Source organism: Chanos chanos, chromosome 11, assembly GCF_902362185.1.
Source record: "Chanos chanos chromosome 11, fChaCha1.1, whole genome shotgun sequence".
Classification (NCBI taxonomy): Eukaryota; Metazoa; Chordata; class Actinopteri; order Gonorynchiformes; family Chanidae; genus Chanos; species Chanos chanos.
Genome location: NC_044505.1, coordinates 16,468,553 through 16,482,162, shown reverse-complemented (window position 1 = coordinate 16,482,162; position 13,610 = coordinate 16,468,553). Strand labels below are relative to the sequence as shown.

Genomic DNA, 13,610 nt, shown 5'->3' with positions numbered 1-13,610 from the left:
AATCGCAATAATATTGCACATCACATTACAACATGTTATTCAAGTTTTGAATTTTATGTTTTCAAAGGTTTTTTTTTCAGAATGTCCTCGAAAATTCAGCTGGAATTGAAACAGCTTGAAATGAATACCAAGATGCCTTAATAGTGTATGGAACAACTCATTATTATTACTATTATTATTATTATTATTATTATTATTATTATTATTATTATTATTATTGATGCAGTCACATTACAAATTTTCAGACCTCAAAAGAAAAGTCAAACTGCGCATGTGTTTATAATTCATTTTATTTCCCTTCTGTCTTGTCAAAGTACAAGTTACCTCAAGTACTTAAAAACACAAATTTGCATGAGTGACAAAATTGTTTGGGTAAAAAAAAAAAAAAAAAAAAAAGCAAAAGCCAAGGATTCCTTTTTGCATGATTACTTATCCGGTCTTCGGCAGTTCTCTGGCTGTATAAACAAGACTAAGGATGCAATCATTAAGAGATTAGGTGAGGGTTGCAGCAAAGCTGGTTCACTGTTAGGCCTTCTTGTTATAACCAGCAACCATATCTTCAGTGATGCTGTCATCTTCTTCCACATCTACCAAAACCTTCTTTCCCACCAGCTGAAAAATGTCTTCAGGGATCACTCCCTTTGGCTCAGCAACCTTCACAGCCAACATGTCGATGGTCAGAGCAGCACCTTTGGGAATGGCCATCTTAGCCACAATTGACTTTCCCAGCTGCAAACAAATGAAAACATGTTTGTAGTTACAGGAGACGTGATCCCTATAGCACTACGATCATTATAAAATTTCCTCATGAGTGCTTCTTTAAGGTTATCTGTTAATGAGCGCTTCTTTAAGGTTATCTGTTAATGAGCGCTTCTTTAAGGTTATCTGTTAATGAGCTCTTCTTTAAGGTTATTTGTTTGCGCTCTGGGATCGATCATCCGATACCATCTTGCTGAGTTTACTGATGGTTAAAAACGGTAAAACATTATCAAATATTGTCTGCAAACAAATGTGCCGATTTTAGCATTTTCATGGTGGTTTCATTAAGATTTCCCTTTAATTTCACTGTTAAAAATCATTTCTATCTGTCACCTATTTTCCATGTATTTGATCAGGTTCATATTCTACAATTCCTTGTTGTTGTTGTTGTTGTTATTATTATTATTATTATTATTATTATTATTAAGGGCATGTCCACAGATGTGATATTCTAACCTTACTGTGACAGGTCATCTCACAGGGCAACATCTGTTTGACACCTGTCCCCAGTGCCTTCTCCACGATGCGAATGGAGCGCACCAGCTCGGCCAGCTCGGCGGGCTCCAGAGAGGCTTCGTGGTCATTGCCCTTCCAGCTTTTATCCAGGGTCACGTGGCGCTCAACCACCTTTGCCCCCATTGCAACCGCTGCCACGGTGATACTAATGCCAGTCTCATGGCCAGAGTATCCAATGGGGATATCAGGGAACTCCTTCAGATATTCCTGCATTTTGGTTATTTAGATGGGGAAATGGAGTTAGTCACTGCATTTGCCGCAGAACACTGGATTTCTCATTGCTTTAAACAAAATAAATGTTTCAAATGACTGTAAATAATAAAATAATATAAATAATATAAAAGTCATTCTTTGACAGAAAATGTTTTTTTTTTTTTTCCTTCAGACTTGCTTTTACAGAAGACCGAAGGGCAGAGAAAGAGAGAGAAAGAGGTTCGGGAGGTGGGCAGAGAGGAGGTCAGTGTTCTGAGTCCCTTACGGTGATCACACGTAAGTTCACATGTTCAGGCTCCAGAGGGTAAGCACTGGTGCACTGCAGGATGCAGAAGTTCTGGTTGTGCTGCTTCACCGTCTGATAAACCCGTCGCATCGTCTCCATAGACTGCATGCCGCTGGAAATCACCATTGGCCGTCCTATCACAGAGGAATACCCACATGGCCCACCCAATCACAGTCAAGCAAACCAAATCTCTTATTGCTTGTTAGTACTCATTGCAAGTGTAGTCACACATTAACCAGATATAATATATAAGTAACAACAGGTTAAGTATAAATAGTCCATCTGCAATTGTGAATGTTTAATGGTTGTCTCCTACAGCCCACAAAAAGTACAGTTTAATGATTCTACATAAGTACTGCATGCTTGTTTATGTTAATATGTATCTGTTTTTTGGTTAATTTATCGCAGTCTTTTTTTATACACATACCTTTTTTGGCGGCATTCTCAAGGTAGGGGAAATTGTTGCCATCTGCTGAGGCAACTTTGAAGAAAGGCACATCAAGTTTGTGGAGGAATTCTACCGCCATCTTCGAAACAAAAAAGACAGAATGTTTTGTAAAGTTGGGTCTGTAATTGGCTGTTTTAAATCATGCTGTAGGGAGCTATAGCACAAAAATGCAGGTGTTTGAACACATTTTACCTCATCCATTCCAGATGCAGTGAAGAAAATCCCAACTTCCTTGGCATACTTCTGGAGCTCCCTATATTGGTCGTGGCTGAACTCCAGATGACGCTTGTGGTCACCATACGTTTTCCCCCAGGAATGCTTTGAGTTGTATGGACGCTCAAGGGCTTTTTTGTTGAACTTGTACTCCAGTTCACTCTTCTGAAATTTGGCACAATCGGCTCCACAATCCTGTAAGAAAAATATGATTATTAGGTAAGACACAATTTTGAAACTCATTTTAATTTGACTTTGTTTAAATAGATGTGCAGCACTGATATTTGTATATAAAATTGTTTTGAGAAGAGAAAGAAAAGGAAAACAAAAACTCTTCCCATGTAAATCATATTTATTGAAGTTTCTTACTATGTTTTTGCCTTTGGTCTTGCTTACATTACATTTATTCATTTAGCAGATGCTTTTATCCAAAGCAACTTCTAAGACATGCATAAAGAAACCATATATGTACCACAGCTAGGTTCAGTTTTAGACTAGATACAAATGCAAGAATGTAGAGCCTGAATGTTTGCACAGTAATGTTTGATTTTCTTCAATATTTTAAATTTCTCCTAATTTACTTTCTCTTAACATTTCCTCATGCATTAGGAAATATTATATTATATTACATGACCATGCTGAAGAACACAAACTATAAAAAATATGAAAACTATGCTTGCATCATGACCAGGACAGGGGAGAATTCACATTTAAATTCATCAGTTTCCATTCAGATAAAGAACTGGAGTTACAATTAAAATTTACCAATAATGTTTGATACAGAATGAGGAAAATTTTATTTTAATTGACAGACTGATTACATAGACACAGTTATCGCCTATTTTTAAACATTTCATATTCAGAATTAACAGACCTAAAAAATAAATGTGATAAGTAGATCTAAAAAATAGATAGATAGAAATATCAAGATTTACAAAAAATGCTAAGCAACACCTTTGCACACTGTCATGGAAATTCTGTCCCTTTCTGTGCCTGTGTTGAACAGTTGCACAGAAACAAGGTACAGGGCTTTAATGAACATTACCAACCATAGTTTATTATACAAGCCTTCTAGACTTTACAATTTACAAAAACCAGGAGACCCAAAATGAGATCTTTTTTTTTTCAATTGGAGGCTCTTTTAGGTGGCTCATAACTTGCTCTGAAAGACACAATATTTAATGAATACAGTAGATTACTGTAAGATTTTTGCTGTAATTTTACATGTTTTTTTTTTAACAATGTGCAGCTGAACAAAGAGATTAATATGATTTATTTATTTGGTAAATGTCGGTTACATCTCTCTTAAGATCTGGAATTTCATGAATTTAATCAACTTGAGTTCCATTATCTGTCGTGCTATCTGATCCAATTACAAATCAACAAAGCTGATGTCAACTAAAACCCAAATTATGTTAATCGGAATTAACAACAGTAACTGGACCGTACAATTTTCAGTGTTGTTCAGAATTGAGCCCAACCTTGCTATGCAAGTGTTTTAAACGTGGCATAGGTTGGCAGTCAGATAGAAAGGAAGAAAGAAAGGAAAAGAGAGAAAGAAGGAAATTCTAGTTGTTTTTCTCATTATTCAAAAACATTTTGGCCATAAAGCTGTCAAAACTATGTCAAAAATCCCCCATTCAAATTCTGAGAAAATTTCACAGGTGAAACTAATGTTTTTGTTCAGGTTAAATACTTAATGACTCTAACATCATTTAGTTTCTGTGTAGGACTGCAACAGTATGTAATCTATCTTGCAGGAAAAAAAAATAATCTTTTTTTGCAGCAAGTGTAAGACAATCTTGCACATGGGAGTTACTACCTTAGCCATCCGAATCATTTTCTTAGCAATCTCTATGTCTCCTTGATGATTCTGTCCGATCTCAGCAATGACGAAACAGGGGTAGTTCTCCCCAATCATTCTCCCTGGGCAGAGTTCGAATTTTGTCGGCATCTTTTGCAATTATAATGAACACCCAAAATAAGGGATAATTGAATCAGTTGGTGTGAGTCTAATCAAATCTGCTGGCAACCAGGCTTTGCCAGGCCAAATGACTTTCCTTAAATACTGAATTGCACTTCCTTGTCTCAAATTACATGCCCATATTAGATGCCACATGGCCCAGAGAACTCCACCTCTTATTCAAAGCCACCAATTGTACATTGTCTAGTGGATCTTTTCTTTCTAAAAGAGAATTTTAAAAGTTTTTTTAACTGGAAGCTCTCTTAGGTGGCTTGTTGTGGATATTCTCCTGTTCTGAATCTTAAGAGGAAAAAAAACCCAGGAAGGTAGCATTTCTATTGAAGGGTCTATATTTTATAGTGGTGATCTAACAGTATTGCTGTGTATTGGACACTGAACAGAGACACGGAGGTGGAAAGGCTTAGTACAGTACGGAGTGGACAAAAGTTTTTTTCATGACTTCCAACTTCACTATGTCACTGTAGTTAAGCCGTTAAGTCATGAACTATATGCTTCACTTTATCATGGGAATACATCTGACCTATAAAACAGATCAGTCGTTTCTGACCTTCATAAACCAGGCAATGATCATAAAAAAATACCTTAAGAATTAAATGCACCGCTTGTCACTATTGGAGCGGTGGTAAATTTGCTTTCCAAGAGTGTTATTTCCTCATGTACAGTGATAAAAATGGGTGAGGAAACATCCAGTTGCCACAGATGGAAAATCACAGAGCTTTGTTACAGAGATTTAACGTGTCTTTTTGTTTTTTAGGCCATGGAGCAGGTGTGATAAGTGTTTAACCATAAGTCTAAATCTTAATAATCAGAAATCTTATCATGTTCATAACCACCCAGTAATTATGTTTTAAATTATTGGTAATCTGAACTCCCCAGGGAGCTGCCGACACCATTGTGCATCAAATAAGATAAGTAGCATTGAGCCAGTATAAAGGCATGTATCTTTCATCAACCCCTGAGGAACTATTTTGAGGTAATGGAACGGTTCTGAAAACCAGTAAAAGCTTTTGATAGAAAGAGCATACCAGGAAAAGCTTTTAGTCTTGATGCTGAAACAATGTGATTTGTTTTGGAACTGTTAGAACACGCTCTGTTTTCTTTTTGTTTTTTGTTTTTTTTGGAGGTTGGTTTTCATTAAGATTGATGTATTTTCAGTAGCTATCTTTTAGGCTTGTCTGTTGTTTTAATTGACTTCTTTTTTAATTAATTACGTGCCATTTTCAGCATCTGCCTAATCAACAGTTCAGTTTTTAGCTATGATATTAGCATTACACAGGGTTGTGTAAAGATGGGTGATGCAACCAAAATATCGTATCACAATATTTTTTATCAGTACCATGATCCAAGACATTTATCACATTTCTTAAGAATTTACCGCAGAGTGTAACAAAGCTGGAAATTGTGTACCATTACACCATTTTAGGAAAATCTGTCCATACAAGAAAACACTGCTCATAACATTTGGGGTATTTTAAAATCAAGTAAACAAACAATGGAAAGATTGCCTTTTGCAGATGGGCAAGACAGTTTCCAGTCATAAATGAACTGGATGGCGAGACTGTACAATGATGACTTGACCATAAAGCATTCATTACAACAAAAAAGTTCACGCTGAATGTTTGCGACTGGGTGTGTCATAACATGGCTAGAGTTATATGCCACCTCTTTCCAGTGACTGCCTTTTAGTGATCATATGAGCGATTCTCTCATTGCTTTGATGAGAAGCGTTTGTAAAGGTGTTGTTTCCTCTAACTGTGCGGTTGAAACTGTACCTGTAAACAATGCACTAGTAAGCAGTGGATGATTTGTAGGGGGATGAAAGGGGATGCTATCCCTCTTGTTAGCAAAATGACCTAAATGCATCCCCCTTGTTAACCTGCCATCCCCTATATACTCCATCGAGTAGTGTCAGTGACCATTGCCCCCACCCCCCCACCAATAAAAAATAACAAATCACCTGTTGCTTGTATGTGATGTACATTTCATTAAAATTTCTACATATGCTGTATGGGGTGCTTTCGTTAAATGTAGATAAAAAAAGATGGCTGTGTTGTAAGCCAATGTACGAACGTTGCCTTTGCAAAGTTTTTATATTGAAGTGAATTGATTCAAGTCGGCTTTGGCAAACTCTAAACAACCTCCGCATCAAAGCAGGACCTGTTTTGGAACCAGTTCTTCCTTATCAGTCATGCAGGCCCACGCTTACCGTCAAGTTAGCTTGTATCAGTTTTCCGTCATGCTATCTTGACCATAAACAGAGTGTTGGATGGCTGTATTATTCTGTTGATTTATTGGTGTGGGACAGGACAAGTTCTTCTTCTTCTTCTTCATTCTGCGGAGTCATCCTGAGCAATAGCATGAGGAGCGGTTTAAGCAGCTAAGTATGGGAGCAGTATGTCAGCATCGTCCGCCCTATTCTTAAAACAGTACAACGTTCATCATGTCTGTCCTACGGTACTTTCGATATCTCTGAAAAGCAAAAAAAAAAAAGAAAATCAAAACAGGTCACGGTATAATATTGTCACACCGCCCACCCCTAGGTATACTTCTGCTCCTTAAACAAATCTGAATTTTGACACTTTAAGACTTTTGGTCTTGTCATATTTGTAATTAAGCTTTCAACCTCTGCTTCAGTTATTGTTTCTGAAAACTTTTTCACTGATACTTAACTGATCTGCTCTATTTTTGTACTTTAAGTACACAGGATGAATACTTTATATAGTAAAACTGGGTGCAATAAACAATACTATGGATGGCTTGTCATTGCTGAAGATCTTGTTTTTAAAAAGTACGTCAGTGCTGCATCTCAATATCATCTCACGTACACATGAGGAACTGGCACACATCAAATCACATCATGTGGGATCTGTAACACAGTCCACCCAGTATTGCAGACCTGTAAAGCAACAGCAGCTTTCCAAAAAAAAAAAAAACCAAAAAAAAAAAAAAAACTCTTTCAAATACTTTTCTATTAGCACATAGCATATCAGGAGAAGGCTTGCTCCATTACCAACAATTGTTGTCTGTGCCAAATAAAGATCACTGCTCTCTGTACAAGGTCACTGTGTCCTTTATTCCTGTAACAGTGATATCATTTATCCGAACTTCCATTTTAGAGGGTTAGGGGTTAGAGGGTTCTTACTGCAAGATTCTGAATGCTTTGACCACATACGTCCAGTAAGGACCTAAGGCATCACGCTAAGAACGATCATTGGAGTCTGCGCAATATGAAGAACACCGCACTACACAGGCTACTCTACAGGATAAAGAAAAAGTCTTTATGATCTTCCTTAACACAAGTAATGAACAAGTTCCGTGTTGGTTTATGACCCTAATTTCTCTAGATTTCCCTTATCTTTTTCGTGCAACGGCAGTGTCATTTACAGTTGGACTGCGGCGGAAGATATTTAAGGTTTTGGTCACATACTTTCAGTTAGAAGGTGAGACCCACTGACCTATATTATCCTTACTTTTAGCGCCTCTGCACCTCTTTGCTAAGCGTCCCCTTTTGTTGCAGTTTTAACAAAAGTCTCTCTGAATATGCAGGTACTTGCAAAACGTGTCCCCCTTCATACCTGAGGCATTTCACTCCTCTGGACTTTGGTTTTTTTCTGCTTGTCTACTAATTAGATGCATCAAAACACCGTGCGCACCCCCAGGAGCTTTTTGAATGTCATTTGTATTATTGCAATACATTTCCAGACCTTGAGATATTTCTTATGCCCTCTGAAATTTGGTCTGTCTAAACCCAGTGAAGATACAGTTACTTTGAATAATTCCTTTGATAGTAATGTTTTACAGTAAAATATAATGCTTTGGTATTTTGATTAGACATTGCAATTTTTGTGGAGCAGAACATTTGGGGGTCATATGGGGCATGTCATACGGTGAGAGAAAAAAACATTTGCTGTGAGTCATGCACATACCTTTTTACCTCAGGTGTGCCACAAATATTCCTGACTCTTGTGACAATACCTCGCTGGTTTGTAGACTTCATTATAATCTTCAACTACAGCTAATAGCTTGTATTTTACTTTCAAACTTTAAGCAATTACCAATCTTGTCATTATCTTCCATAAAACCTGTGAAAATTAAATTCGAATTCTTTCGTGTTTTAATAAAACCATGGTGGTGTTAACAGACAGGTTGTTGTGGTGATTACAGGAGGAATCTAATCTGTATATCTGTATCTGTATTAATGTCACACACACATACGTGTTATGTTTCTCATACAGCCATGACTCCAGCTTGGGCAATAAAAGAGAACAGTTATGACAGACAGATAGAGGGAGGGAGAGAGAGAATAGAGTGAAACGTGAATAAGGCAAAGGGTGTTTATTCAACTGCAGCACTATAATGACAGGTGGAGCAATAAAATCTTCATAAACATCTATTTGCCAATAACCACCTGACACTTTATATAGTTTTTAGATTGCGTAGATCTTATCTTTAATCCGCACATCAACACTGCCTCCCAACCTCTGGATCACATCTGGTCTCACACACACACACACACACACTTGAGGAACTAGGACAAACAAATTGACCTCATACAATTTTTTTTTTTTCTTCTTTCTGCATTAACAGTCGGCCCTCCACATTCACGGGTTTAACGTTTGCAGATTTGATTATTTGTGAGTTTGCCATCAATAATTAAATGGGATTTGTGTGTGTGTGTGTGTGGGGGGGGGGGGGGGGGTAAACTACAGTACACTATGCACATAGTGTACCACATTTGAAATGTAAATGTTGTTCACACCCCCTCCCCCTCAAAAAATTGTACTTTTTGTGTCCCCTCCAGGATGTTGTAGACTTTTTTTGCATTATTATTCATGCTGTTGCATTGTGGCATAACTTGCCGCTATACCTTTAAGAGAAGAGAAGTTAGTGAGTGATGTAGCGAGGTTCTTGTTGGGATGGTTGGTAGAGAGTTGGCGTAGTAGATATAAACCGTGATGTGTATTTTTATGCTGTTCCGACATAAACGAAGAAAACACATCAATACACTTGTTTTGGACATCATTTTATTCAAGTGTGCAACATAAAGAAAACTAAAAAAAAAAAAAAAAATTAGTGAGTCATAAATGCATAAAATATATGTATTATCATTTATTACCATAAATATAAACTACATGTTTGGGGGGGCCTAGAGATATTCACAGTTTTTTCCACTTCCGGGGGGGGGGGGGGGGGGGGGGATCCTGTGCCTCTAACCCCCGAAAATGTGGAGGGCCGACTGTAAATCTAAACTTAACTTCCAATACACAGTGTGATTCATTTGTCACCCCTACCACACTTTTGTGACAGAAATCACCTCATCAGCAGCCTCAAACCAAAACAACCAGAAGCACATAGAACAAGCCCTCTATCCCCGAGTGTAAACGCAGGAAGTGTGTGGGCCAGTGTTAAGTGTAGTAGAGACTTGGCAATCTTTTGTTTGTTGACTGAGCTATACTGAGTTTCTCATGACTTTTGAAAAGACTATGTGATAAACTGTCCAGTCTTACAAAGATACAAAAAGCCTTTTAAACAAAACATTAACACCAGAGTAAAGAAACATGGAGATTACACACTTTACAGCAAGAGGAATAAAACTTTATGGTCTTCTTGGAAACAACAAATAAGCTTTGTTTGTAGTTATGACTTTCTTTGCTTAGCAGAGTCACTGTTAGAGATAAGAGAGGTAGATTTAGTTTAGTTGTGGATCATTACCTTGTGGCAACATTTCGTGCCAATGATACAGATAAATTCTGGTTAATGGTTCCCTAGGAGTATTAGACTGAATACTAATATCATTTAGCTTTGACCATTACCTTATTTGAGAATCTGTATCCAGTGCAATAACAGTTATTCTGAAAAAAGTGCTCTGAACACTGAACTTAGTAATTATTCAAAATAACTCTTCATTGGCATTAACATATTGTCATCCCAAATAGAGAAGTTCTGGGTAATAGTTCACTGTGAGCATTAGAGTTAATACTAATATTACTTAGCTGTATCTGTAACCTTATCTGAGAACCTGAACCCAGTGAAATTACAGCTATGCTGAAAAATTATGTTTATAGCTCAGCACTATGAATACTAATCCTAGAAATTTATCAAAATAACTCTTCATTAGCTTTAACATGTAGTAAATAATAGCATTAATGTACCAATAAAATAATCCTCTTTGATTTCAATTCCTGTAGCTAACTACATTTCTGGATCACTACATTCAATAAACTAGTAAGTGATTTATCGCATACTCAAAGAGTAAGAATGTGAATATAAACATTTATTACAACAATCAAATTCAGACAGTATAGAGTGAATCTAATGTTGAATTAACTGGAATTTAGGTGGAACTAAGGCACCTCTGCTATACTAGCACACATACAACATTGTCCAAACTACACACAGAGGACTAAGAAACCAGAGATAAACAATGACAACAATATCCTATACAACAGCTACCTTCAGCATACCTGAATACAACAACTTTATGCATATATGAATTATTACTCACGAAGAGGCACACTTAACCAAAAGAAACTGTCTGAATCATATTCTAGTGGACACTCATGGTAGTGAGGGACACTAGTGTACACTAATGGTAATTTAAGTTTCTGTGATTGCACTCATACACTGTGAACACTGAGCAGTGAATTTGTCCTCTGCATTAAACCCGTCCAACACACCAGTAATGAACACACGCACCAGACGCAGGAGCAGTGGGCAGCATTGGGGTTAAGTGCCTTGCTCAAGGGCACACAGCCATGGATGTTTGGGCCTGGGAATCGAGCCGACAACCCGCCAGTCACTTAGCCCGTGTCTCTAACCTTTAGACCATGGCTGCCCCAAGTGAGGGAAGGAGAGAAAAGGGAAAAGAAGATCAGGGTCAGTCACTTTTTTGCGGTGAAGGACCAGAGTTACTGAGGTTGGCTTTAGGGAACCATGATAGAGACTTTGTATCGGTACCAGAAGAGTCTTTTAGCGTTGCGGATCTTCTGAGGTGGCGAGACTGCGACTGAAACTCTGAGGTGATCTGGTATTCATTGGAACTGATAAGTCGTTGAAACCGGGTGTCTGTTAGGTATTACGGAGAGTCAGTTTTTTTGCTTTGACGTGCATTGTTTCTGAACACAAAGGGGTCTTGGGCCATGGAAGAGGGAAATCAGGATGAAAGGGACACGGACAGAGAGGGGCAGTGAACGTGAGAAAAGGTGTCAAGGAAGGGGCAGAACAGAGGGGTAGGAGGAGAGTCTATTCAATATCACAAATCAGTCAAACATTTCTTAGCCCATTTATGTCAATGTTATCCCTAAATTGTGACAAACACCAGTATCGTTTGCCGGACGTTCCACAGAGAATGCGGATTGTGTTTTGGCAGGATGAATTTAATGTTTTGTTCACATACTCCCAGTAACAGGGTGAGAAACCTTAACAAAAAGGTGGTGGTCTTTCTGATTTGTAGTCATAGAAGGTCATGTCAAGAGACTTAAATCACAGTTTTTGAACTAAGGTGTATTGTACAGCCTGCCAGTGGACAAACAGATACAATACTACATCACCTAAATATTGTTATTGGATATTTATACTTCACAAAGTCTAGAAAAATACAATGCTTTCACCGATACCCCAATTGGTACTGACTCACTAGTACATGTCCTCAGCCGTAAACCTTTGGGTGTGAATGTGGGCCCTCTTGTGATCTCCATGTAAGTTTCCTCACTGATCATGCAGCGGTACCTGCATCCACCTCCATCTTCATCTCTTTTCCATTCACCTCCACCGCTGAATAAATGAGCTCAGTGCAGAGCAATCTCACATCTAACACGTTGTCTTCCTGCTCTGAGGGTTCCAGGTTATTTACATTTCTTTGTGGGGTTTTCCCTTTTGTGTGTCCTATGCACAATGTCTCCTTGTTTTTGGTGCTGTTCCCTTTTGTTGCAGTTGTGCCAAAGAGTCTCTCTGAGTTTATAGTTATTTGTATTATGGCCGACACCATACCTGGAGCATCAAGCCTTTATGGGGCCCTAAGCAGAATTTGATTAAGGGGGCTCCCCACCGCCTTGGCGCCGCCAATACTATTGACTTTTGACAGCACACATCATTTACACACCTGCTTTAAAAGTAACACACCCACTATCAGTTTTATCAGTTGTAGCTGTGGTGCTTACATCATACCATTGTAAGCCTGGCATGTTTTTACCCTTCTATGGTTTTTAATCTTAAAAGGTTGCAAACTCACAAAAGTGGTCTGGTGTTAATCTGCACTTTAATATTCAAAGTGATACAGTACTAAGTGGCATACCGAACGTGGTGCACTGAAAGGTAACAAAATAAACCAGCAGACAATGCATTTACTGTAAACAAGTTAACCAATTTTTTTTAGCTTTTGGTTTAAAAATTTGCGACGAGCAAAAGTGCAGAACATACCATGGAGTATTAGGGCCACACTGAGAAAAAAATTCTGAGATTTCGAGGATAAGCTCGTATTATTACAAGAATAAAGTCGTAATTTAATGAGAATAAAATCATAATATTTCAAGAAAAAAAGGTGTAATACTACGAGAATACAATCGAACTTTTACGAGAAAAAAAATCATAATATTATGAGAGCAAAATCATAAGATTTCGAGAAAAAAAACCCCCATAGTTTTAGGAAATTATTTTACCAGCAACCAACAAAACGGGCGAGAAAACAGTCAATGGCAGCCTGAGCCTGCTTCTGGCAACTGCTGTTTGTCTCAGGCGTCGTGCTGGGCCACACACATCAGTCAACAGGTAACTTTACTCAATCATCTCATCATTAAACGTTTGATTAATGCGGTTTTGCTTGTTGGGCAAACACAGGTTTACAGTTTTGTTCCTCATTTTAACACAGGCAGCAGGCTGCAGGCTACTTTTCTGATATTTATCCTCTAAAATAACACGTAGCCTAAAATGATGACTTTATTCTCTCAATATCATGACTTCTTGTAAAAATGCGACCTTATTCACGAAATCTCAGAGTTAACCCCCCAACCACCCCCCACCCCCCCAATGTGGCCCTAATACTCCGTCATCAGAACAACAACTACAACTAAAATCAAATAACTTAGATAAACAGAGGGGTATGTCCTATTTTGCAACATTATATTTTTTTGCTGTTTCTTCCATAGATGCAGAGTCTGACTTAACTGTGCTTGCGTCAAAATGCACTTAACATC

The 13,610-nt window shown here is 37.9% G+C and overlaps 1 protein-coding gene across 1 annotated transcript; it reads right to left on the bottom strand.

The window, feature by feature from the left end:
• Positions 1-274: 274 nt before the first annotated feature.
• On the bottom strand, positions 275-4,465 carry LOC115823894 (sialic acid synthase). Its single transcript, XM_030787929.1, has 6 exons — positions 4,258-4,465; positions 2,415-2,630; positions 2,202-2,301; positions 1,754-1,908; positions 1,216-1,482; positions 275-729 (listed from the first exon to the last, which is right to left on the bottom strand). Exons 1-6 carry the CDS (start codon positions 4,387-4,389, stop codon positions 526-528), a joined length of 1,074 nt encoding a protein of 357 aa, XP_030643789.1. The 5' UTR covers positions 4,390-4,465; the 3' UTR covers positions 275-525.
• Between the last annotated feature and the right edge of the window lie 9,145 nt (positions 4,466-13,610).

Excerpts from the sequence above, each read along its gene's own strand:
- LOC115823894 (XM_030787929.1), bottom strand. The coding sequence starts at position 4,389 with ATGCCGACAAAATTCGAACTCTGCCCAGGGAGAATGATTGGGGAGAAC. Across the intron at positions 2,302-2,414 it reads CTGCATCTGGAATGGATGAG|ATGGCGGTAGAATTCCTCCA; the intron begins GTAAAATGTGTT and ends TTTGTTTCGAAG. Across the intron at positions 730-1,215 it reads AGATGACCTGTCACAGTAAG|CTGGGAAAGTCAATTGTGGC; the intron begins GTTAGAATATCA and ends ATTTGTTTGCAG.